This window comes from Neoarius graeffei, chromosome 18, assembly GCF_027579695.1.
Source record: "Neoarius graeffei isolate fNeoGra1 chromosome 18, fNeoGra1.pri, whole genome shotgun sequence".
NCBI classification, from domain to species: Eukaryota; Metazoa; Chordata; class Actinopteri; order Siluriformes; family Ariidae; genus Neoarius; species Neoarius graeffei.
The window spans coordinates 65,227,865-65,241,745 of NC_083586.1; the positions used below are offsets into that span (position 1 = coordinate 65,227,865).

The 13,881-nt window shown below is 43.9% G+C and overlaps 1 protein-coding gene across 2 annotated transcripts in view; it reads right to left on the reverse strand.

The window, feature by feature from the left end:
* The window catches only part of LOC132866463 (CMRF35-like molecule 5), a 31,874-nt gene that overhangs the window by 5,310 nt on the left and 12,683 nt on the right, over nucleotides 1-13,881 (reverse strand). For both annotated transcript variants that reach the window (XM_060899248.1, XM_060899247.1), the window contains 2 exons: nucleotides 11,063-11,185; nucleotides 1,673-1,719 (listed from right to left, as the gene is read on the reverse strand). In XM_060899248.1, coding sequence (XP_060755231.1) covers nucleotides 1,673-1,719; nucleotides 11,063-11,185 — 170 coding nt within the window. The remainder of the gene's footprint in view (nucleotides 1-1,672; nucleotides 1,720-11,062; nucleotides 11,186-13,881) is intronic.

A 13,881-nucleotide genomic window follows, 5' to 3' on the forward strand; every position in this document is an offset into this window, starting at 1 on the left:
TTTCCCCCACAGTCCAAAGACATGCAGGTTAGGTTAACTGGTGACTCTAAATTGAGCGTAGGTGTGAATGTGAGTGTGAATGGTTGTCTGTGTCTATGTGTCAGCCCTGTGATGACCTGGCGACTTGTCCAGGGTGTACCCCGCCTTTCGCCCGTAGTCAGCTGGGATAGGCTCCAGCTTGCCTGCGACCCTGTAGAACAGGATAAAGCGGCTACAGATAATGAGATGAGATGAGTTTCGTAACAGCATAATATTTGTACTGTATACTACACCCCGTTTCCAAACCAAGAGAAAAACAGGCTGAGAGACCGAGTTCATGACTATTTTCAAGACACTCACACATTCTTGTCCTTCTATCTATGTGGGGACTCATTAACATAATACATTCTCCAGCTCCTTACCCTAACCTTAACCATCACAACTAAATCCCTAACCCCACCCCTTACCCTAACCCCACCCATTACCTGAACCCTAACCTAATCCTCATTCTAACCTGAACCCTCAAACAGCCCTTTGAAAAAATGAGAACCAGATAAAATGTCCTCACTTCACAAAAATGTCCTCACTCTTTTGGCTAAAAGCATGTTTCAGTCATCAGTATGCAGCAAGTACACACACACACACACACACACACACACACACACACACACACACAACCAGACACTTGTCTTTGACCACTAGTTTTTTTGTACATGTTATGTGGTCTCCTGTATGTCATGAACTCTCCAAAGAAGCAAATACAGCCTGTATGTTTAACTATTCTTGTATCTGTTTTGTTTTTAATGTATATTATGAGTCTGCTTAATCAGATCTTCTTCTTCTTTTGGCTGCTTCCATTACGGGTCACCACAGTGGATCTTTTTCCGCATATTTGATTTGGTGTAGGTTTTACACCAGATGCCCTTCCTGACGCAACCCTCCCCAATCTATCCAGGCTTGGGACTGGCACTAAGTATGCACTGTCTTGTACAACCCCAGTGGCTGAGTATTTTACCCAACCTGTATGTCTTTGGACTGTGGGGGAAAATGGAGCACCCGGAGGAACCACAGGGAGACACGGGGAGAACATGCAAACTCCACACAGAAAGGCTCTCATCAGCCATGAGGTTTGAACATGGAACCTTCTTGCTGTGAGGTGACAGTGACAACTACTACATCACCATGACACCCAGTATGTTTAATCAGATGACATGAATATATTGCCTTTGATAACACTCGTGCTAAAATAGATCAAGAAGTTCATGTAGCAAGTGGAACCATTGTTACTGTCAACTTTATGTGATAATTGTTGTCTTTGTAGCATTGCAGATTAACTTTTGTTGTAATATTGAATATCCAGGAGCTACATAACTGCTTTTCTCTTCTCCATGAGGTCCCAAAGCAAAGGGGATGCGAAGATAGAACAGAGTATGGCCTCAGGGTGGGCATGTAGACAACATGTGGGCTGACCTCGGTCCACTCTCGACATGCCCCTGTATAAGCTTGAGGTGGAATATGTGGGCAAGTATGAACTACTGACCTAGAACTGAGTCAGTTTTCTTTACAATTACTATTCTCCATGAAAGTCAGCTCATGTAAATGTTTGGCTTCGTGCAATACACCAGATGTGACTGCGACATTGTTTCTGAGGTTCTGCTGAAACCAAAGAAGAGTGAGTGCAAACACAACTCACCACATGGAGGTCTGAGGAGCTTTGTGGAGATCGGACTGGAGATGAGGCTGAGAGTGGGGGAAGAGATACATTTAACCATTTTAAGAATGACACATTAGAACATGAAATAAATAAAAACAAATGAATGAATACAGTTTGTAAAGTGTTCTTGTCTTTCTGTAACTCATGCATTTATATGTCTGTCCACTAGGAGGAGCTATTGCACTGTCACTGGGGACTCGTGAAACTTATGGCCCTTTTCCACTACCCTTTTTCAGCTCACTTCAGCTCGCTTCAGCTCACTTCAGCCCGACACGGCTCGCGTTTCGACTACCAAAAACCAGCACGACTCAGCTCGTTTCAGCCCTGCTTAGCCCCTAAAACTCGCACCGTTTTGGAGTGGGGCTGAAGCGAGCCAAACCGTGCCGACTGAGGCTGGGGGCGTGAGCAGACACTCCCCTGTGCACTGATTGGTGAGGAGGCGTGTCCTCACATGCCCACACACGCCCCGCGAGCGCGCTGGGATCTGTAAACACCGCAAACCCGGAAGAAGAAGAATTACGAATTACGAGAATTTCTGAAGCCTTATGCGCCTCGCCTCATCTATACGCTCTTGCCAGTATCTGTCCGCGTTGTCGGTGACAACAAGCCACAGCACCAAGACCAGCAACACTAACGACACCATGTCCTCCATGTTTATTGTTTACTACCGCTTAAAAGCTCACTGAATCAGTGACATACAGAGCATCGTGGACGAGTTCGCGGAGCGCAAGGCTCGTCGTATGCCCTTCAAATAATGCGCGCAGTAGGCTATTGATGTTTTATTATGAGCCATGTACAGTATGTCGCCTAATGTTTTTTTGTTTCTGAGTTACATGTTCGTCTGAAGGACTTGATGTACAAAATAACATAGTTGCACCCCGTAGTGATGAAATTGGTAAACACAGTGCATTCAGTGAGGTTTGCACCGCCCTCCTTTTATTTCTGACTCTTCCTGTCACCACTCTGAGCGCTCATTCGTATGCCCTTCAAATAATGTGCGCAGTATAGGCTATTGATGTTTTATTATGAGCCATGTACAGTATCCTAATGTTTTTTGTTTCTGAGTTACATGTTCGTTTGAAGGACTTGATGTACTAAATAACATAGTTGCACCCGGTAGTGTTGAAATTGGTAAACACCGCAGTTGCGGACATTTTGTAGCCTAAAATGATGTTATGATAAGCTTTAATAAAGGGCCCGGTCATTTGCCCCGCCCCCGGCCCGGCTCTGACTTGTTCCGCCACTGTCACTGATGTCACTGTTTGCGCTGCTTAACGACATCACGTGACGTCCACCCACTTTCGCTAACTCCACCCAATGTGCCCACCCACTTCCAGCCAGCACGGTTCAGCGCGGTTGTAGTCGAAATGCAACTCCAACAGCCCTGCTCAGCTCGACTCGGCACGGCACGGCTCAGCCGCGTTTGTAGTGGAAAAGCGGCATTACTCTGGTTAAATTGTTGTTAAAGTCCAACACAAACTGCACTCAAATATATTTACACTAGTTTGAGGATGAATAAATGATTAATGGTCTGAAGCCAATTACAGATATTAAATTATTGAAAAATACAACAAAAGTACAACACAGATAAATGTATACAGTGTGGTAAATAAAGAATTTTAAGCAGACTGTCACAGGACAGACGAGTCTGAAATGTTGTCTGTCTGCCCAAATTTCAGCCTGTCTGAAAGACAGGCCAAAGGCCCGGAACAATGAAGGGCTTTAGATGCCTGGAGATGATTCTCAGCTATTTCCAGGCACTTTTTTGTGATCTTCAAAGGCCAAATTACACTTGACATTAGTTGCTAATTACACTATAAATTGAATATAATTTACTAGAAAATGTCAGAAGATTCAAGAAAAACCTGCTTAAAGTTCTACACAAGAAAACAGTCGCACACACAGGTCAGTTCCATGTCTAGAAAAAAGTCTGGGGGGCCCAAGGATGTTCCAGTTGGTTACAACTTACTGGGACTCATATATCGGTACTATAATAACACTCATGAAACATTCTGTCAAAAATTACTATTTTTTTATACTATGTTTATAATAAGTCTATAAAAATTTAGTAATTAATAATACAATTATTCTGACATAATAGAGTTAAAATTTTGAGGACAAGATTCCAAGTAACTTTGTAATAAATCTTCTTCTGGCTGCTCCCGATTAGAGGTCACCACAGCGGCTCTTTCGTCTCCATTGCTCCCTGTCTTCCACATCCTTCTCTACCACACCTGCTACTTTCATGTCCTCTCTCACCACATCCATGTATCTCCTCTTTGGCCTTCCTCATTTCCGTGTGCCTGGCAGCTCCATCCTCAACATTCTCCTTCCCACATGCTCTGCATCTCTTCTCAGGATGTGCCCAGACCATCTCAGTCTCATCTCTCTTAGCTTAATTCCCAAGCTCTCCACATGTGCTGTCCCTCTGATGTGCTCGTTCCTTATCCTGTCCAACCTCATCACTCCCATCGCAAACCTTAACATCCTCAACTCCGCCACCTCCAACTTTGCCTCCTGTCTCTTCATTAAGGGGACGGTCTCCAATCCATACATCACAGCTGGTCTCACTACTGTCTTATACCGTACATCTTACCTTTCACTTTTGCTGGGACTTTCCAATCACAAATGACTCCCAAAATCCTTCTCCACCTGCTCCACCCTGCCTGCACTCTCTTTCTCACCTCACTATCGCAGCCCCCATTTTCCTGCACAGTTGACCCCAGGTACTTGAATTCACCAACTTTCTTTACGTCTGCTCCTTGCATCTTCACTACACTCTCATCCCCATTCTCATTGATGCACATGTATTCTGTTTTGCTCCTGCTCACCTTCATTCCTCTTCGTTCCAATGCATCCCTCCATCTCTCCAAACCCAACTCAACCTCCTTTCTACTTTCACCACATATCACTATCATCCGCAAACATCATGTTCCATGGTGAGTCAATCATTTCGTCCGTCAAGCTGTCCATCACTATGGCAAACAAGAAAGGACTCAAAGCAGATCCTTGATGGAGTCCCACCTTCACCTTCAACCATTCAGTCATTCCAACTGCACACCTCACTGCTGTTTCACTGTTCTCATACATGTCTTGCACCACTCTAATATACTTCTCATTCACTCCACTCTTTCTCATACAATATCATAACTAATCTCTCGGCACTCTATCATATGCCTTCTCCAGGTCTACAAACACACAATGTAGCTTTCTCTGGCCTTCTCTGTACTTCTCCATTCACATGCTTAAAGCAAAAATTGCATCCGACGTGCTCTTCCTTGGCATAAACCCATACTACTGTTCACAGATTGCTACCTCTCTTCTCCATCTCACCTCCAATACCCTTTCCCATAACTTCATGGTGTGGCGCATCAATTTTATTCCTCTGTAATTACTGCAGCTCTGTACATCTCCCTTATTCTTGTATATTGGGACTAGCACACTCTTTCTCCATTCATTTGGCATTTTCTCATTCTCTAGGATCTTATAAAACAATCTCGTTAGGAACTCCACAGCTGTCTCACCCAAACATCTCCAAGCCTCAATCGGGACACCATCTGGTCCGACTGCCTTCCCGGTCTTCATTCTTTTCATGGCTGCCCTCACCTCATCCTTACTAACCAATTCTGCTTCCTGATTTGCCGTCTCCAGCGAATCTGACCTTTTCTCTCTTGGATTCTCCTCATTTAATAAATCCTCAAAGTACTGTACTCTTTCCACCTTCTTAATACACTCTCTTTGTTTGTCAGCACATTTCCATTTACATCTTTCATCACTCTTACCTGCTGTACATCCCTCACTTCCCTGTTTCTCTGCCTAGCTAGTCTGTACAGGTCTTTCTCTCCTTCTTTGGTCTCCAGTCGTTCGTACAACTCCTGGTGTGCATCTGCTTTCACCTTTGCTACCGCTGTTTTTGCCTTCTGTCTCATCTCTCTGTATAACCGCCTGCTTTCCTCATCTCTCTGATCGCCCCAATTCTTCTTAGCTAGCCTCTTCTCTTTTATAATTTCCTGCACTTCTTTGTTCCACCACCATGTATCCTTGTCTTCCTTCCTCCTTCCCGATGACCACCCTAGCACCTATCTTGTTGCCCCTCTTACTAGTATAGCAGTAGTATCCCAATCTTCTGGCAGACTTCCATGACCACTCAATGCTCGTCTCATTTCTAAGAAAGAATGTTGAAGATCAGAAGGAGTTTAGGGAAGAAATTATTTCTTCCCTAAACTCCTTCTGATCTTCAACCTCTTTTAGTTTCCACCACTTAATCTTCAGCTCCATTATTTCACGCTTCCTCTTTTTCACTTTCAAGCTCATCCTGCACACAACCACTCGATGTTGTCTAGCTACACTCTCCCCTGCCATCACTTTACAGTCTCCAATCTCCTTCAGGTTACCCCTTCTGCAGAGTATGTAGTCCACCTGTGCAGATCCTCCTGGACTCTTAAACGTCACCCTGTGCTGCTCTTTCTTCTCGAAGTATGTACTGACTATTGCCAAATTCATCATCTTTGAAAAATCAACCAACATTTGCTCTTCCACATTTCTCTCTCTTACACCATATCTGCCCATCACGTCCTCATCTCCTCTGTTTCTCTCGCCAACATGTCAGTTGAAATCTGCTCCTATCAGCACGTGCTCCTCCCTCGGTATACTTTCTACCACTTCATCCATCTTTTCCCAGAAAAACTCTTTCTCTTCATTCTCACATCCAACCTGTGGGCCGTACGCACACACAACATTGATTACCACTCCTTGAATCTCCAACTTCATGCCTATCACTCTATCTGACCCCCTCTTCACATCAATCACACTGTTGGCCAACTCTCCCCTCAGAACAATACCAACACCATTTCTCTTTCCATCCACTCCACAATAAAACAACTTGCATCCATCTCCAATGTTCTTGGCCTTGCTTCCTTTCCACCTCGTCTCCTGCACACACAAAATGTCCAACTTCCTTCTTTCCATCATACCTGCTAACTCTCTCGCTCTGCCAGTCAGTGTTCCCACATTCAGTGTTCCTACCCTCAATTCTAAGCTCCTTCCCTTCCATCTTTCATGCTTTCTCCTAACACGCCTCCCCCCTGTCTTTTTCCTTCTCTGTTTTGATGTAACAGTAGCACACTTTCCACCGGCACCCTGTTGACCAACAGTACCAGAGGTGGCCGTTGTTAACCCGAGCCCCGACTGATCCGGTATGGTATTTCTCTTTTCAATCCGCATGTTAGATTTGGCACAGTTTTATGCCGGATGCCCTTCCTGACACAACCTTCTCCATTTATCCAGGCTTGGGACCGGCACCAAGAGTACGCTTTGCACCCCCAGTGGCTGATTAACTTTGCAATAAAATGACTTTTAAAATGACTCAAAACTAGACATGGTCATATCATTTGGCATTCAGACTAAAATCTGATGGACTAGAACATAGAAAATAGAAGAAAATAAAAACTATTTAAAATCTAATGCATATGACTACGACTAATATTCTTATTATAAATAAAAAAATGAACATAATAATAACAACAACATAACCACTGATTGGCAGTTTGGCACTTAACCTAACACTGTACTGCTTCATGTAAACTGAACTCTTAATCAACTGACTGGATCAATCAAATCCTGTCAACCCTAAAACACTACTTCAACTGCATCATGCAATAAAAACACCAGAGGATACTGAGTGGATTATTATTGTCTTATTTAGTGTGACACTCGGGGAGAAGGAGGTGCCTGTAAATTTTGGTGGGGCTAGGACCTTTGGTGGCCGAGTTATGAATTTTTAAATCCCCGCACGTGCAAGCAGCCGGAGCCAGGGCTCATGCTAAAGCTTTCCTCAATATGCGTTTGCTCCTGACGTTGGATCGGGTCTAGCCTGGGTAGTTCGAAAGGGCCCAGGGAGAGGGACATGCCTGTAAATTTTGGCAGGGCTAGGACCATCAGTGGCCAAGTTATAAATTTTTTAAAACTGGCTTGAATCAGGGCTCATATTAAAGTTTTTGTTGAGCAGCACTCGCACGGGGGTTTTGGGGGCAAATAAGGGGCTGAGGCAGGTTCGTAGTGGGCCATACCTGTGCTGGTTTGAAAGGGCTCGGGGAGAGGGAGGTGCCTGTAAATTTTGCAGGAGGTAGAACCTTCAGTGGCCGAGTTATGAATTTTTAAATTCGGGCCCACGGGGGCTCCTGTTTCACAGGCCGTGTTACCACATCATGTATTCACCCAGTGTGACATCTGGAAGAAAATTAGATGTAGATTATATCCATATCTTTACAGTTTTTCATGGGCCATCCTGTTTGATGCTTTTGAAATACAGACGGACAAATGCAAAAATTACCGGTCAATGTCCATCGGTCCGGCCTTATTTCCACACTGTATATTCTAAAAATTAAAATGTTACTTTAGAGAAAATTAAAACATTACATCCAAGACTAAGTAATAAAAACATGTGAAATGTTTTATTAATATTATTTTTAATGATTAATCCATGACCACTATAATTGTGTAATGTCCTGTCTTTAATAATAATAATAATAATAATAATAATAATAATAAACACAACACCTATAAAGGAAGTAAACCAATACAGTATTTTTAAAAAAATCTACACGGACACAATTAATGGACACGAAATGATGTCACTGCTCTCCTCACTCAGTATCCAATGAACGCGCTCCATTTCAAATAGTCGTTTAGCTTCTGTTTAATATAATTAATAATATCAGGAGTGATTTAATCTGACAGAGGTGGCTCCAGGTTAGCTGAGCAGCTAGCTGTGTTTAGTAAAACAAGCTAAAAATTTTAGCTTGCTTGTTTATTTCCCTCGTTAGCGAGACTTGTGAGTAATCAGGTTATGCTAATAATTTTGGTACGCAAGTTGATAAGTTTGGTAGATAAGTTGAAAACATTGGATTTAGGAATTCCTTTAAGCTAATTTCTTTAAAATGTTCTAAGCACGGCGGCACGGTGGTGTAGTGGTTAGCGCTGTCGCCTCACAGCAAGAAGGTCCTGGGTTCGAGCCCCGGGGCCGGCGAGGGCCTTTCTGTGCGGAGTTTGCATGTTCTCCCCGTGTCCGCGTGGGTTTCCTCCGGGTGCTCCGGTTTCCCCCACAGTCCAAAGACATGCAGGTTAGGTTAACTGGTGACTCTAAATTGAGCGTAGGTGTGAATGTGAGTGTGAATGGTTGTCTGTGTCTATGTGTCAGCCCTGTGATGACCTGGCGACTTGTCCAGGGTGTACCCCACCTTTCACCCGTAGTCAGCTGGGATAGGCTCCAGCTTGCCTGTGACCCTGTAGAAGGATAAAGCGGCTAGAGATAATGAGATGAGATGAGATGTTCTAAGCACAATGGGAGGGTTTACTTTCAAATAGTCGCTTACTGCTAAGTTTTAGATTATTCTTACATTCTCTTTTAATTAGTTTATTACAGTAACCTCCAGAATTCTAGATTTTCTTAGTAATGTGTACTAAAACCACAAATACACTGAACACAGTGGACATTACTGATAAAAACACTGTCCATGCTTCATATCCATAGTGTCCACAGCTGATGTAAAGTATAATTTATTACATTACAGGCATTTAGCAGATGCTCCATTTATCCAGAGTGACGTGCACCATACCCAGAGCACCCTGGGGAACAGTTGGGGGTTAGTTGTCTTGCTCAAGGGCACTTCAGCCATTCCTGCTGGTCCAGAGAATCGAACCGGTGTGGTCCTAAAGCTGCTTCTCTAACCATTAGGCCATGGCTTAAAGTACAGCAAGCCGGTCATTATGACAAAATAAACCCTGACATGAAGCAGAGGGACACTGAGTCACCTTGAAGAAATTTATTTTGCAATAATGACGGGCTCACGGTATACAGGATTAGTCAAAATTATGTTAACACTTAAATGGTAGAAACCAATCAGATCTGTAGTGGAAGTTCATCAATGGCATACTGCTGCACCATCTGTACGGTAAGTAGATGTCTGACGTCACTGTTGGGGTGTCAAAAAAGTAGGGCCCAATTATCCCAGCAGCAGTGACGGTGCACCACACATTCAGGAGAAAAATAATCCATTAGTGTTAACATAATTTTGACTAACCCTGTATTATCCTGCTTATTAAATGGATATCAATCCATCCATTATCCATAACTGCTTATCCTGTGCAGGGTCGCAGGCAAGCTGGAGCCTATTAAATGGATCTTTATTAAAGAAATCCATAATTTGACACAAAATATTGATTTTAAAATGATTTTATTGTTATAAATATGATTATATTGCTTGAGCTAAAAAACAGTTCCTTAGATTATGTGGTTGTAACTACGTCCATAGCAACGTAAAATCTGTCACCTTCTTAAGATGAGCGTAAACTAAACATTCAAATTTATATTAGAAAATTATTCCATGGTGTTTTCTGATGGAGTCACATGATGTTGGTTTGTTTTGTTTTTTGCCACAAGGTGTCGCAAATAAGCTGACATTGTTAATTTGATTATTAAAACAACAAAATTAACTTCAGATGATTGGGTGTGGCAGCACGGTGGTGTAGTGGTTAGCGCTGTCACCTCACAGCAAGAAGGTCCTGGGTTCGAGCCCCGTGGCCGGCGAAGGCCTTTCTGTGCGGAGTTTGCATGTTCTCCCCGTGTCCGCGTGGGTTTCCTCCGGGTGCTCCGGTTTCCCCCACAGTCCAAAGACATGCAGGTTAGGTTAACTGGTGACTCTAAATTGAGCGTAGGTGTGAATGTGAGTGTGAATGGTTGTCTGTGTCTATGTGTCAGCCCTGTGATGACCTGGCAACTTGTCCAGGGTGTACCCCGCCTTTCGCCCGTAGTCAGCTGGGATAGGCTCCAGCTCGCCTGCGACCCTGTAGAGCAGGATAAAGCGGCTTGAGATAATGAGATGAGATGAGATGATTGGGTGTGATCCACCAGAGCCTGTGATGGGACAGGTTTCCAGTCTATCACAGGGCTCACACAGGGAGAAACAACCATCCACACCTCTGGGCAATTTAGAGGAGCCAGTTGACCTAATCTGCATGTCTTTGGACTGTGGGAGGAAACCAGTGCAGGCACGAGGAGAACATGCAAACTCCACACAGGAAGGCCCCAGTGGGCCATGAAGTTTGAACCCAGAACCTTCTTGCTGTGAGGTAACAGTGCTACCCCTTACATCACCACACTTCCATGTTTTGTATATTACACCAATAATTTTGTAGTTATTCTACACTCTAATTTTGTGCTCCTGTTCCTACCTCATTTTTTTTGTTAATCAAGTGTTCTGCATTTTATTCTTCATGCTCTCTACCTTTTAATAGTTAACTCTTAATGTAGTAACACATTAAATATTTGTGTGAATGAAAATAAAAACGTGTTTGTCTGTGTTGCTGTACCTTGGATCTTCTTTTTCTTCTGTAGGATGACAGCGAATAGAAGGGCAATGAGAAGCAGCACAAAAACCACAGACACAGCAATGATGACGGTAGAAACTGGTAAATCTGGTAAATCTGGTAAATCTGGAACGGAAACACAATCATGATGTGAAAGTCAAATTTAAACCAAAACCTGATTAAACTTAATCATTTAGATGATGTGATTTTACCTGAACAATTAAACAACGTGTGCGTGTGTGCGCAGATGTAAGACATGAACTGAAACTGAACTTGCGGATGATGTGAGAGGTGGTGTAGCCATCAATCTGTTTATGACTACCTTGTGGCCGAAACTGAAATATTTGTTAATTCATAGAGGAATTCAAGTTTGTATTCTTTCATGCCAATAAAACACTGGCTGAAAAACTGAAAATTTCCTCGTAAAAAAAGGTATTGTGTGCTGACTCTAAAACCTGTATTGCGTCCAGCATTTTTCTCTTTTTGTTCATTAGGTAGAATTTCTGTAGCTTGACATCTCTGTTCTCTGGAATAGTTTGTGCCTCGTGACTTGGTTTAGCAGCTCACATCTACAAAAAATGCTGCAACCCAACATGGCGTGTTTGATTCACATCCTACTGGAGTCCATTCAGAGTTTTCTCACTCCATTAAAACTGCTTGAAAGTGGACTGAACACCTCAAGACTGTTAACATTCTATAACTGACTAGGATGAGTTTCTTAATATGAAAGAGGTGGGCATGAATTAGCTGAAAACAGTCAACCAGCTCCTGCTCTTTCACCATTCGACCACCTGTGCCCTTGACCCTATCCCCTCATCTGTCCTCCGGACTACCACTCCTGACATCCTCCCATTTATCACCTCCTTTGTCAACTCTTCCTTGTCCTCAGAATACTTTCCCTCCAGCTTCAAATGGGCCCACATCACTCCTCTGCTAAAAAAAAAGAAAAACCCACCCTAGACCCCTCTGTCATCCAGAACTACCGTCCCGTTTCTCTTCTCCCCTTCCTGTCAAAGATGCTTGAGCATGTTGTTGCTAACCAACTCTCCTCTTTTCTCTCACGGAAAAATTTCCTGGATCCTCACCAGTCCGGCTTCTGAGCCAGACACTCAACCGAGACTGCACTCCTCTCAGTCAGTGAGGCACTTTATGCAGCACGTGCTGCTTCCCTCTCCACGGTCCTGATTCTCCTTGATCTTTCTGCTGCAATTGATACTGTTGATCACCCCATTCTTCTGTCATCCTTATCAGCTCTAGGGATCTATGAGACAGCCCTAGACTGGTTCAAGTTCTACCTTTCTGGTCACTCCTTCCAGATTACCTGGTCTGGTACTGTATCAGCACCATGCCCACTTACCACGGGTGTCCCTCAAGGTTCAGTCCTTGGTCTGCTTCTTTTCTCCCTCTACACCCAGTCTTTCAGCCTGATTACATCTGCTCATGGTCTATCCTACCACTGCTATGCTGATGACACCCAACTGTTTCTCTCTTTTCTTCCTTCTGACACACAAATCTCCATTCGCATCTCTGCTAGCCTGTGTGACATCCAGAACTGGATGGACAACCATCACTTGAAGCTCAACCCAGGCAAGATGGAGGTAATCTACATTCCTGCTCCATCCTCTCCACCTCTGGACATTGTCATCTCCCTGGGAACATCTCTAGGTTACATTTACCTAGTGCAAAGAATGTAGGGATCATGTTTGATGACAAACTCTCCTCCCCAGTGAACATCGCTGCAGTGACCTGGACATGTAGAATCCTCCTCTACAACATCTGAAGCATCCACCCTTTTCTTACCATCTACTCTACTCAGCTCCTGGTCCAAGTGCTGATCCTCTCCTGCTTGGACTACTGCAACTCTCTCCTTGCTGGTCTTCCAGCTTCTGCCATCAGACCCCTGCAGTTCACCCAGAACGCTGCAGCTCACCTCGTCTGCAAGCTCCCTCATTCTTCCCATGTCACCCTTCTGCTTGCCAACCAGCACTCACTACCTATCACAGCTCGCATCAAATTTAAGATATTGATGCCAGGATATTAAGGGGTTAGGGCAGTCCTTCTCAAATAGGGGGCGCGGTACGATGCCGGGGGGGGGCACGTGTGACCCCGGGGAACATGCTTTTGCCATACTAGAATAAAGTGTAATTGCACATCCACTACAGTAGGTGGCAGTGGCACTCTCATTATCAGGGTGTGCGCAGGGAGTATTCGCGCTATGGGGTAGACACCATGGAAAAATATTTAACAGGGATGAAAAGAAAGGCGGAGAGAGACGGAGATAATGAGACAAACGACAGTCTCCCGAAAGCTAAGGCGAGGAAATATGACGAAGCGTATGTAGCGCTTGGCTTCACTGTGACTACGGTGGGAAACAAGGAAAGACCGGTGTGTTTACTGTGTCTAAAAATGTTGGCAGCAGACAGTATGAAGCCAAATAAATTAAGGCGTCACTTAAAGACATTCCACCCCAATCATGCTGATAAGCCGCTTGAGTTTTTTCAGCGAAAACATGCCGAATATTGCCAACAATCACCCTGCTTTGTGAATGCTATTTCAATAAACCAGCGAGCACTGTTAGCATCATATAAGGTGGCGTACCAAATTGCTCAATGCAAAAAACCCCACACCATAGCAGAGGAGCTGATACTGCCTGCAGCATTAGACATGGTTTCTGTCATGCTGGATGACGCAAGTGCTGCCAAAATAAAAACTATCCCTCTGTCCAATGACATTGTCGCCAAACGTATAAATGACATTGCTAACGATCTTCAAGAACAGCTGGTAGATAAACTCAAAGACAAACGTTTTGCCTTACAATTCGA